This window comes from Zingiber officinale, chromosome 3A (genome assembly GCF_018446385.1).
Source record: "Zingiber officinale cultivar Zhangliang chromosome 3A, Zo_v1.1, whole genome shotgun sequence".
In the NCBI taxonomy this organism is placed as follows: Eukaryota; Viridiplantae; Streptophyta; class Magnoliopsida; order Zingiberales; family Zingiberaceae; genus Zingiber; species Zingiber officinale.
In genome coordinates, this window is record NC_055990.1 from 17,371,698 (window position 1) to 17,384,123 (window position 12,426).

General features: G+C 35.7%; 2 protein-coding genes across 12 annotated transcripts; both read left to right on the forward strand.

Annotated features, from left to right (window-relative positions):
- The first annotated feature begins 2,867 nt into the window (after positions 1-2,867).
- LOC122051215 (protein STRICTOSIDINE SYNTHASE-LIKE 3-like) lies at positions 2,868-5,736 on the forward strand. Its single transcript, XM_042612207.1, has 4 exons — positions 2,868-3,298; positions 3,979-4,254; positions 4,888-5,055; positions 5,151-5,736. The coding sequence occupies exons 1-4, from the start codon at positions 2,967-2,969 to the stop codon at positions 5,542-5,544; spliced, it is 1,170 nt and encodes a 389-aa protein (XP_042468141.1). The 5' UTR covers positions 2,868-2,966; the 3' UTR covers positions 5,545-5,736.
- Positions 5,737-6,782: 1,046 nt separating this feature from the next.
- Positions 6,783-10,782, forward strand: LOC122051216 (protein WVD2-like 4). Of its 11 annotated transcripts, none has more exons than XM_042612210.1 (11): positions 6,783-7,096; positions 7,290-7,358; positions 7,439-7,685; positions 7,773-7,977; positions 8,054-8,130; positions 8,240-8,289; positions 8,747-8,836; positions 8,926-9,001; positions 9,074-9,145; positions 9,214-9,324; positions 10,239-10,782. In XM_042612210.1, exons 3-11 carry the CDS (start codon positions 7,473-7,475, stop codon positions 10,662-10,664), a joined length of 1,320 nt encoding a protein of 439 aa, XP_042468144.1. In that variant the 5' UTR covers positions 6,783-7,096; positions 7,290-7,358; positions 7,439-7,472; the 3' UTR covers positions 10,665-10,782. The 11 variants fall into 11 exon arrangements, with proteins under 11 accessions (XP_042468144.1, XP_042468145.1, XP_042468143.1 ...); XM_042612211.1 differs by having other exon boundaries at positions 7,294-7,358; XM_042612209.1 differs by having other exon boundaries at positions 7,294-7,325.
- Positions 10,783-12,426: the final 1,644 nt, after the last annotated feature.

Sequence of the window (12,426 nt, forward strand, 5' to 3'; positions counted from 1 at the left end):
AGCTTACGACAACCCTAAGAAATACACACGGGAATCCATCTCCCCTCGTAGAGCGAAAGAGGTGAAGATTGAATCTTCAATTATATCGACGCTCAACACAAGTAATTCTTATTCTCAAAATTTATTCATATACTTGATAAAATTTACTTTATGATAAAAATCTTGATTATAAGATCAAGTTTATATCATATTCTATCGTCTTAAAATATATCTTACAATATGTTTTCTATTGAGTTTTGTTATTATATCTTTGGCATAGCCCGACCAAGAATTGTGTACTTCAGTACGTGATCTAATGGGATTGCATTGGTGATCTCACAACAGAGGAGCAAGTGGAGAGAAAAAAAATTATTTATTGAGTGATGAAAAATGTTGGATATGAGGGAGGAATCCTTTTTATAGGCTTCGACAATTATAGTCTTGTACAATTGATGCAAAATAGACTAGGTTTGCTAAAAATTTTAAGAGTAGAAATAATACAATTATATAAAATAAAACTAAAATAAAAGTCGAGAATTGATTATCTGTTTCTGTTGAGCTGACTTATTTTTAAATGGTATATGTTTATTTATTTCAATTTGATTTAATTTCCTAAATTGAGTTGTCTAGGTGTAAATGCATGCAAAGCTTGTAAGCTCTACCATATTGAGTCTTATGTTTTAAGATGTTCTACTTGTTCCATTTCACTCATGATTAACAATGATGAATTGAAACTCCTTTCGTAGTAGAGGTAAATAGTGTGTGCATAATCTTTTATAAAAGCTTTCATGACATGAACAGCTGTTTTCAAGTTTTGTGACTCATTTTAAGGATAAGATCATGGTGGAGGTGCTTGCATGACATTTTTTTTTTTTTTTTTTCAATTTTCTAAATTCATGCATAGCATGATTTCACTAAACTGAGATTGATAACAACTAGTGTTTAAAATGGAAGGATAAAAACTTACTTTGTATATGTATAAGTAAAATGCCAGTGAATTTCAAGAGGATTAACTTAGTGCAAATGTTTTACATGTTTTACATCATGAATAATTTTAATTGCCAATAATCTTAATTGTAGTACACATTGTGAATAATCTTAACTGCAACATGCATCATACGAATATACGATGCAAATAATCTTAATTGCAATGTGCACCATGTATTGTCGATATCTTTTGACTTTCAATATCTTATAATTGTGCAGCGTGCGATGCACGTTGCTGATAACATAATAGAACATTGTCAATAGACAAATTGGTTATAGTGAATATTTAATAAAAATAAATGATTTTAAATGTGGAGTATTGTGAATCTTAGTTGTGTCTCGATTGTCGGAAATGGTTTGATCGAGGTTCTCATTGGTAAAATGAATATCATCGAGATTCATATTTAAAGTGATATTTTCTTATAAAGATCGAGATGAACTTTCTTTTAATAGAATTGAAGTTAAAAGCATTTAAGATTTCAAAATTCAAAGAAAAAAATATAGAGAAGATAGTATAAAAAAAATTAAATGAACAACGTATTTATAGAGTTTAGAGAATAATAGTTATATAATTGTAGTCATTTATTCAAAAAATAATCAAATAATTTTACTCATTCAAAGAACAAAAAAAATTAAACAATTCACTGAACAACGGTCACAGTTCACGATTAATACGAGGTTAGAACCGAGTTAGGTCAATGGATCGATTTCAATTTCTGCCCATTTAATTGAGTCAACAAATAAATTGGTCAATTGACTCCATTATGGACCCGGATCGGGTTTGAATCAAGCCCAGTTACGATTTCCACCTATTTAATTGGCTCAATGGGTAATCGGAACATTAACCCTATCATGAATCCGTCTCAAATCTCTAGATCTGACCTAGATCTTATATGAGAGGACAAAAAAAATCTAAAAAAAAAATCATGAATAATATAATTTTCTGTGAATATTTATATTTCTTTTCTGTCAACTCCCTAACATAAATAGCGGTTTGAAGTAAATTTTTCTTTACTTTTCAGTAGGATAACTTGGTTATTGTAGCATGTTTTATCATTGAAATGGATCAAATTATAGTTGCATGCCATTACTGATTTAAATTTTTAGCGATAGAATTATTGAATATTTATGGGAGGTATAGTGTGCTATGAAAATTATCCTGCAGATTCGTTCAGTGTGTATTCTTGGAGGATCCTTATAGATTCAGTCTATAAGGTGCTAAGTTATCCAGCTCTCATTCAGTGAGCGACCCATGAGTAACTCAGAGTAATTCTGGATGCTCGGATTATTCCGGGGCACCCCCGAGTAGATTTCAGCTACTCGGGATACTTGGAAGTGGTCCGGCATTCAGAAGTGGCCCGAGTGATTTCGGATGCCTCGATCATTCGGAGTGCCTGAGAGTGGCCCAGGTGTCCGGGAGTGGGTTGGACACTCGAAATCATTTTGAATTGCCCAATGCCACTGACCGAATATGTGTGTATTAGGGACGTTTTGAAGTGGTCTGGGCGTCTAGAAGTGGTCTGAGTGGTTTCGGGTGCCCCAACTATTCGAGGTGTCCGAGAATGGTCTAGATGTCCGAAAGGGGTTTGGACACCCGGAATCACTTTGAATTGCCCAATGTCACTCACCTAACCAGTGTGCAAGGTATCATATATTCCAATCAAATGCGTCAACTAACCGAGACCATATCCTCCCGTCCATAAAAAAGTGGAATCTTTGGTGTAGATGGTTGGAGGCTGTTGACGGTGGGTAACTAGTTAGGCTATCGGACGCTGAGCGAGTGATGACTTTCGGTCATCTGATTTAAATTATAATCTTAGGAGGATGATGAAATGATCAACTCATCAATCTGACCGTAATTATAAATTATCCACTGGATCCGACCTCCAACTAACCATACTTGCCCAATCGACGCGTCAACTAACCTTCCTTACCCCGACTCTCTATTTACTCCAAACCCTGGACGCATCCATCGTCGCATCTCCTCAAACCCCTCGACCATGTCGCCGGCGGCGACCGTGTTAGCCGGAGTAATTCTCTTAGTGTCTCTCTATTGCGGCCTGGACCCCTTCGGCTACAGCCCCATGGCGGCGTTTCCCGGCTTTGAGGCATACCACGTTGATATGCCGCCGTGGTCGGAGATCCCCACGGAGAGGGACGCCGAGAACCGCCTACAGAAGGCGGAGATCAAGTTCCTTCACCAGATCCAGGGTCCCGAGAGTGTTGTCTTCGATCCGCACGGCCGGGGGCCCTACACCGGCATCGCAGACGGCCGGGTGGTCTTCTGGAACGGGGACTCTTGGATCGACTTCGCGTATACGTCCCCAAACAGGTATATTTGGTTTCCCTCTCGATCTAAGTGGCCAAAGAAGAAAATGTTAACCGTTCCGCAACGTTTGTGCTTATATCGTAGATTGCATAGCATAAAAACTCTGTGAAACCTTTTCTCGTTCGAGTTTCGACATGGTTTACTTGGTAACAAGATGTTTTGGTTCAAGAGGCAAAAGCTGCCTACTCTAACTGAATAACAAATTGGTAAGCGCGATTGCTTCTTCCCATGTCAACCCTATTTTTCAGCAATCACTGTAGAAATAGCTAGGTGAATGGCCAGAAAAGGCTGAAAAGCCCCCACTTTAAATCGATTTCTCTCCCAATCTAAGTGAACTATTATCTTAACGGTTAATTCTACACCCAGAATCTTGGTATCTTATTATATTTTGAGGGCTTCAAAGCGACTTAACCTCAGTTTTTTCAACCATCTTATGTTTTTGCAATCATCGCCATATTGCAACTGTCGTAAGCAAATTATAATATGTAAAAAATGTTTGTTCCAGGAGTTCTGGTTCAATTATCTAAGGTGAATTATTTTGTTTGAAGTTGCCCTTTTCATCGAGATTCTTACTGCAAATGACATACTAAAATGATAAGGTATTAATATGTAATGATTAGTTCATAATATGGTGTCAACAGTTTTCTTAATTGTAGTCTGATATTTGCTATTGCCCATGATAGGTCAGAAATATGTGACCCAAAGCCATCGCCTTTGAGTTATTTAAAGAATGAGCATATTTGCGGACGACCATTAGGACTTCGATTTGACAAGAAAGCCGGTGATTTGTATATTGCTGATGCCTACTTTGGGTTACTGAAAGTAGGCCCAGAGGGTGGTTTGGCCAAACCTTTAACCACTGAAGCAGAAGGCGTACCATTTAAATTCACTAACGACTTGGACATAGATGAGGAAGGAAATATATATTTCACAGACAGCAGCACCAATTACCAGAGGAGGTATTTCTTTCCCAAGTTCTCAATATCTCTTTAAGGAAATGTGTATTTGATGATAGTTTTTGATGCCGTGCTTTGTGTTTGATATCCTCTTCCTTGGGCTTTAATTCCTTTGTGTATAACATAAAGTTGATTAGTTTCAGGCAGTAGTTCAATATCAAACATCCCAGCTGTGTTTATGCACTGCTGATAGTTTCATAAAACAACATCAATCAATTGAATCATAATCATCAGTGCCCTTGTCAAAACCTGATTATATGAAATTTATGCCTCATGACTTGTTATTGGATTATTGCTTAGATGTGGATAAAATAGTCCATGAGATACAAAATATGATTTTTAAAGTGGTTCTTATTACCAATGTCCTTGTTCTAAATATGTGCATTATCATCTTTAACAGGAAATCACCATGAACAATTGAAGTAAAATATCAACTGCTATGCAATCCAAGAAATGAGCCCAACTTTCTAAATGATTTTATAGTTTATTTTATTTCTGTTGTTCTCCACCTCCTTAAATTTATCTTCAACTTGGTGTTCCATCTTTTATCCGGGAAGAAATGTATGGTTATCAGGTGGAGATTAAAACAGCATGCATAATTTTTTTTTTCCTTTGGACATTGACATTGTCTTCCAGGAACTTCATGCAACTAGTATTCACTGGAGATCCTTCAGGGAGGCTGCTAAAGTACAATCCAGTTACAAAAGAAACAACAGTGCTGCGTCGTGGCCTTCAATTTCCCAATGGTGTCAGTCTAAGTAAAGATGGGTCATTCTTTTTGTTTTGCGAAGGCAGCCGTGGCCGGTCAGCTGCTGCTTTTCTTCACTTGTGTTTTGTAGTCATACCCAGTGTTTCTTAAAATGTAGAGCTTCTAATGCGGCACAATTTCTTTAAAACAGATTGGGTAGATACTGGTTGAAGGGAGAAAAGGCAGGAACCTTTGATGTTTTTGCAAACCTACCAGGCTTTCCCGACAACATCAGAACCAATGAGAAGGGCGATTTCTGGGTGGCCATTCATTGTCGCCGCAGCATGTATGCTGATGTGATGAGCCACTATTTCCGGTTGAGGAAGTTCTTGTTGAGGCTTCCGATTCCAGCTAAGTTCCATTTCCTGATGCAAATCGGCGGCAAACCTCATGCTCTGATCATGAAGTACAGTCCAGCAGGGGAGTTGCTGGAGGTTTTGGAGGACAGTGAAGGGAAGGTGGTGAGAGCAGTGAGTGAAGTGGAGGAGAAGGATGGTAAGCTTTGGATTGGTTCTGTATTAATGCCATTCCTAGCTGTTTACTGAACATTTCCAACGCGTCATGGTATGGAATCGAATTTGTTCCATGAATCTACTTTATTAGCTTCTCTTAAATTAATAGCCTAAAAGGTTTGGACTTGTATGTTATGGGTTATTGCTCTTGTTTTTGCTTATTGGTTTACTCCAGTCGAAGCTAGTGCACAATAAACGGAAAGTTTTGGCCTGCAGATTGATAAATTGTTTGTTCATCTATTCAAGTGTTCAGTCAGTTTTTAAGATGACGAGGGCTACATTTCGCTTGTTTATTTAAAAATTATGAAATAGTGTTTATTTAATTATAAGTTAAATATTCAAAGAATATAATCTATGTCTCTACAAATTGTTGTATCCTTGTTTTTTTTTTTAAATTTAAATTTTGAAGTTTTAAATTATGCTACAAATAGGTTTATAAATTTTATTATTTCACCAAAACAACTAGTGAAATATATTCATTCAGAAAAGTGACAGATTTCTTTCATTTTTATGTTTTAGTTGGCAGCGTGTATACATTGCCATATTACTTTAGTAATTTAGTTAAATTTAGAATCATTTTAATTTAATCAAAAACTACTTCAATAAGTATGACAAAGTTATTACATCATGCAATTAATTGCAGTAATTATTATGATCATAATTATTACAATAGTATTAAAAATAAGAATATTTTTAAGATATAAATTTAGATAATTTGATATCTTGATTAGTTGGAATATGGACCATTTCAATAATCCAATATCTTAATTATTCAAAAGCAATCGTTATCTACTTCCATGACATTTCCTTCCTACCGATAATCGAGTATTTATTATTTTATTATTTATCCAACCTCATCTGGGCCCCGACCCACTAATGGTGTGAAGTTATTCGTATTAAAAATAATAAATATAATAAAATATTTCACCGATGATAAAACTTCATCGAGTTTGAATTCAAATAATAATAAAATATCGCGGCGGCTTGGAACGGGCTAGATTATTCCACGTCAGATACCCTGATGATCAACCGTCCGATTGCCACCGGAACGATGCGGTTCCCGTGCCAGTAACCGAACGAGAAACCGTCCGCTCCACTGCAGCGCGGCTCTATCCAGTGCCACGTCAGACACCGCACCTGCTGGGTTCCAGTCCACGAGACTAAACTACCTTCTCCGACGTCCTCAAATTACTTGGATTTTTCGTGTTAAGGTGGCTGAGTGAAGGGTTAAAATAGTAAATTAGTAGTGGTAATTTGTATGCTTGCCGTTTGAAATGCTATGGTGGCCGTCGTCCGTTTTGTCCTCTTGCTGCGGAGGAGACAAAGCGACAGCGATAGAGAGAGCGAGCGAGGCGGCGGGCGATCGATCGATCGAATCCGAGGTCGTCGCCGAGAGAGAAACAAGAGTTCTTGAGGAGGGAGGAAGATCGGTGTGAGTGTTTGGTTCGATCCTGTCTCCGGCGAGTTCCTTTCGAGTTCAGAAGGGCCGATCTTGTTGGACGAGTGCGGATCGGAGGGTGTTGCGCGTTGATTCTTCCGATACCTTTAGATCTCGCTGCACTAGGCGCTCGGACGAGCTCCGAAGGTTCGGTCCAATCTCCTGTCTCATTCGCGATCTTATTACTTCGCCCATCTTTTGTTCTCGTTGGAAATCTTGTGTTCTTGTTGGCGATCTTATTTGATCTGGAAAGATTTACGTTAGGATCTCTAATGATGCGTTTGATTTCTTTCTGTTGGGGTTTGGATTACTTTTGATTTGTGTGTGTTTTTCTTTATAGTTAGAAGGATCAGCCTCCAGAGTTGGATTGTAGACTGTGAGTTGCAGACGACTCGTGCTTTGATGAATCGTATTTGTTTTTTCACTTTCTAATTCTGTGATTGTAGGTAGTGTAAAGTGTAAACTTATTCTTGAAATGGATTGTTGCAGACTTCAATTCTAGTTGGTGACCTCACGTTGTAACATGGATTCTGGTGATGGAGTTGAGATGGATTGTAAAGCACCCCCGGAGAAGGAACCCAAGGTTAATGGGTTCGGTGCTCATATAAACAAGGAGAATCATGTTGATACTGACTCTGAAATTGCATCTAAGATTGAAGTGCTTGATTCTTCTGGAGGCAAGGAAGAAGTTTCTGTATCCCCTAAGAACAAAACGCCATATTCTACTATGACTAAGGTTCTTCCCTTGGCTTTTTCTTGGCGTTTGTCATAAAACTTACAGAAACGTTGACTAGATAGCATAGCTATACTCTCTTTTCTACAGGAAGGCCAGCCTAAGGCAAAAAGTCAATTGAAGATGACATCAGAAGTTACTGGTGGCCGGAATGGTTCTGCAGTTGAAGTTCCCAAAAAGGGGAATATTCTTAAGCAAAGTATCTCATTTCCTTCCAGAGGTTCTCGCGCAAATAGCATCCGAAAATCTTCCAGTTCCGCTAGGCAGTCTACAGTTATGCCATCAATTGCAGGTGGTTCGTTCTCTCCTCTCCTTGTTGTATCTAGTCGCTTCCATCATTTTCTTTCCCTTGTCTAAATATTACAGCGTAGCAATAGGTAATGTTGATATTAAGCATTCTGCTTTGTCTGCTGAACCAAATGCTCGGAAAAAGTTGAATCATAAGATGGTAAAGTTCATTGCTACTTTTCTAGAATATATAATTCAAACTATATTAAGAAGTTAAGTAATGTAATCTGACTACTACTCGTCTGTTGGCTGAATTTAAATATGTAAAGATTGACTCTGTGGAGGCAACTAAAAACGGATCTGCTTCTGGAGCTGCAAAGTGAGTTGTTGTTTCTTCTTTAAGTTTCATAAATTTTGTTGTTAATGCTCGACTAATTCAAATGCTTTTACTCTATTGTTATACATGATGATCTATTAATTTTTATATTTTGAATTTGAGCTTGAGATGGTTCTTGTTTGTTCTTAGAATTTCAAAACTTTTTCTCTTCATCCTTGGCTAATTAGATACTTTTTTTATATATGCCTATCTATCCCCTCTTTATGCATTCTGAAATGTAATTTGCTTTTAATTCTGATGCAATGGTGGTATGCATCCAATAATATGAGTCATATCAGATAGTTGCATAATACTCCTGAATAAAAAACAGGTTTATAGATGGCAATCCTATTTAGATATTGTTTCACCAGTAAGCAAGTTTTCCATTTGTTTCATCTTTACTATCTAACTGTACATTTAGTCTCAATTTGAAATCATTTTCTGATTGATGCAACTAAAGATGGCATTACAGGTCAAATGATCACAAAACAGTTCCCTTGACGCACACATTGCCTACAAAAAAGGATGATGATGCTAACTCAATAGCCTCGTAATGTTGCTTGCTTAATCATTTCAACATGATTGAAATTTTCAAATGTGGTGTTCTTTCTAAGTTTTCTGTTATTCTTATTTCATAAGTTCAACACGTGCGAGACAAAGCATTGGTTCTACTTTTAGCTTTAAGTTGGATGAGCGCGCTGAGAAAAGAAAAGAGGTTAAGTGATTCCTTTTTATATTTCATACTTTTAATTTTAACTCTTACTTTAACTGCTTTATAAGTTTTCAGTTTTTCATGAAACTTGAAGAGAAGAATCATGTGAGGGAGTTGGAAAAGAACAACTTACAGGAAAAATCTAAGGTAGTCATTTGGATGATATAAATTGAATTTATCACTATTCAGAAATTATTTTATAAGAATATGCTCAGGAGAATCAAGAGGCCGAGGTCAGAAAGCTGAGGAAGAGCTTGACATTTAAAGCCACCCCACTGCCAAGCTTTTATCAGGAACCTGGACCTCCTAAAGTTGCACTAAAGAAGGTAATGATATCTTTTTTATACTGTTTAGAAGTTTGTAGCTGGTTTTGGTGTGTCATCCACTATAAGTAGATTTTTAGGAAATTCTTATGACTAGTGGTGCTTCTGTTATAACTAATCACGGGTACTAGGAAAAGTTTTACATTATTAATTCATTGTACTTTCATAAAAAGCAGGAATGATCCCTTAATATAAGTACAATGCAGGTGAAATATAGTTCCCCAAATTTAACAACTAGCATAATTTGGTCAGCATGAAATATCAACTGCTACTTTATGTTTTGATCAACTCATAAATCCATTGCCTTTCACGAGTGTTCCATGCTTTTGAGTTTTGTAGATTGGATTGTCTGATCAAAGATTTGATAGAATGTATAAGATGTCCATTGTGTGCAACAGGAAGTTAGAACTCAGAATGTAAGTTGAACTCTAAATTCAGAACACTGTCACTTTCTTTTTTTCAACATAGAATCATTATGAGAGGCACACATTTTACTAGACAAATCCTTTCAATACACTTAGGCACTCTCCCTCTCCAATTGTGTTTCGTATGAATTACTTAAAGCTATTTGCTCTCCATGAGATTATATTGAACTTGATATGGATATTCTAATTTATTTCATGAAACTCTACCAATTACCCAAAAACAATGACTAATTCATAGTCATTGTCATCATAACTTGAACAATACATCACGGAAAGAAGATTTTGCCTTGCTACACTCAGTTTGGTACAATTTCTGCACCGGTGTTGATTTCTTGAATCTCTGAAGTTTGTAATCCAGTATTGGTATAATCCCTTTTGCTTTCCTTGTGCATAAACTTACTGAAGCTAACTCCATCCATTTGATGCACTACATATTAAGATTTGATAACTTAATGAATTAATATTGATGCTAATTCTTTGTTCATTTTACAGATCCCGATCACACGCGCTAGGTCACCAAAACTTGGGCGTCGCAAGTCAATTGTCACTACATCTCAAGCTGGCAATTCAAGTGAGAACTCCTGTGTAACCATTAGCGCAAACAAACTGAATGAAGGTAGTGGTGAGGCCATAGGCATCAAGGGGAAATCGCTTACTTCAAACAACCCAAAGCAGAAGACGATTTCCAAGATTCCCTCACAAAATTCTAGAACAGCTAAGCCCTATGCAAAATCATCTGACTCGGTTACAAAACCTTCAAATCAAAAGCCCAAAATACAGAATTTCAAAGCTGAAACCAGCAGCATCGCAATTGAGATAGCAACTCCTGGCGTCAAGAACCAATTTGAGGAAGATAAAATAGTTGCTGAAGTAGCTGAGCTTGTCGTCGGACATGAGGAAATTGCGGCGCAAAGTTAAAAGACGTGAGCTTGTTTATGAGTTGGGCATATACAAATAGTCTTGATGATTTCTATTGTCCTGAACAAGGTTGATTGTCTTGTGAGACTAGATTATAAGTATTGTTTGATTTGTGTCCTCTTTTAGGGTTTGATTTGGTAATGGTTGTCTGTTATATCACCCAGTGAAGTAGACCGACTGTGAGGCTTTCTTTTGATGTGTAATGCATCCTTGGGTTCCTTTTGCCAGTCAGTTGTGTCTTGAGATTGAAAGCGAGACAAAATATACAATACTGAAATTGATCGGGCTAGGTCCGTAAAAAAATTTCATAGAAAGATTCAAATCGGTAAAAACAAAAGCAAGAGTGTTAACTCAAATGGATTCGGGTTGGTTTATTAACGTAAAAAAAATTACAATCTGAACTTTGATAATCTGACCAACTGGAATAATTCGGTCGACCTTTTTTTATTATTTTTTTAATATTTTTTTATTTTTATCTCAATATTTCATTATTAATATACTAATATTTACTATTTATTTATAAAACATCTTAATTTTTAAAATAAAATTTAATTTAATTTAATTCTAAAATTCTCTTAAATTTTCAATCCGGATCCATCCAAATCCAACCTAACCTGAATCTAAATCAACTAAAAAAACTCCAATCCATATTCGACCCAAATCCAAAAACTTCCAATCTCAACCCGATTTTTTCTGAGTCTACTCAGATCCAGATGATGGGTCGAATTCATTTTTAATATCCCTAATAGTAAGTGAACCATGGCCTAATGAGACCGGTAAAGCTTGTAGACAATTTCAATAGACTAATGAGTTCCTAAGCCTATGATCGTGGGTATTGGTTATACGATTAATGTTTAATTTTGGTAGTCGACTATAAGTTGATCCCGTGATTTATCTTCCTTCATATAATTTGGGGATGAGATGTGAGAAACGTCTAATATGAGCATAATCAATTTTTGCTATAATTAATATTTACTGGGTGTTGTTGGGCTTTAGATGACCTATTATAGTTAGAACCGTAAATGAACTAAATAAGTTAAGTTTTAGTAATTTAGTTACACTAAGTCAAACATAAAATTAATTAAATTGTTGAAATAATTGTTCAATTTTTTTTTTCTGAACTCAAGTTTGGTTCAAGTTTGACTTGAGCTTGGTTTAAATTTAATTTGAGTTTGATTCATTTAGATATTATCAAGCTCAGTTCAAGCTTATTTGATTGTTTAAATTTTTTTATAATTTTAAATTTGTTTGATTAGTTATTAAGTTTGATAATATAAGACTATTTGTTTATTTTAAGAATTTCTTTATTTATTTATCATGAGAATTTTATTGATGAATATAATTCATAAATTTTATTTGTGGATATTATTCACGAACAATTTACAATCCGTATTTATAAATATTATGTTTAAATTTATTTATTTAATTATTATATATATATATATATATATAAATAAATAAATTTAAACACTTTATGTTAAGCGACACTTTATGCGCGATCGTGAGCGAAATTCGACGTAGGTTATCTGACGCGACCAAAACTCATTTTTTTAATCTCTCTCATTTGCATGCAACAACTTTTCTCTCTTATCTGCATGCAATAATTATAAAAATTTTTAATCTCTCTCCTCTGCATGCAACAACTTTTTTTTCTTTCTTTTAAAATTAAAATGATATTTTATTTTCTCTCTCCTACTATTACATGCAAAAAAAAATATTATGGTAGTGATGATATAATGTTGTGCAGTAGCTACTAAAACTT

Bases quoted from the DNA above. Each gene is read 5' to 3' on its own strand.
- LOC122051215 (XM_042612207.1), top strand. From the start codon at position 2,967: ATGTCGCCGGCGGCGACCGTGTTAGCCGGAGTAATTCTCTTAGTGTCT. The intron at 3,299-3,978 runs GTATATTTGGTT...TGCCCATGATAG, and splicing joins GCGTATACGTCCCCAAACAG to GTCAGAAATATGTGACCCAA. The intron at 5,056-5,150 runs GTCAGCTGCTGC...TCTTTAAAACAG, and splicing joins TGCGAAGGCAGCCGTGGCCG to ATTGGGTAGATACTGGTTGA.
- LOC122051216 (XM_042612210.1), top strand. From the start codon at position 7,473: ATGGATTCTGGTGATGGAGTTGAGATGGATTGTAAAGCACCCCCGGAG. The intron at 7,978-8,053 runs GTTCGTTCTCTC...ATTACAGCGTAG, and splicing joins TATGCCATCAATTGCAGGTG to CAATAGGTAATGTTGATATT. The intron at 8,837-8,925 runs GTAATGTTGCTT...TTATTTCATAAG, and splicing joins GATGCTAACTCAATAGCCTC to TTCAACACGTGCGAGACAAA.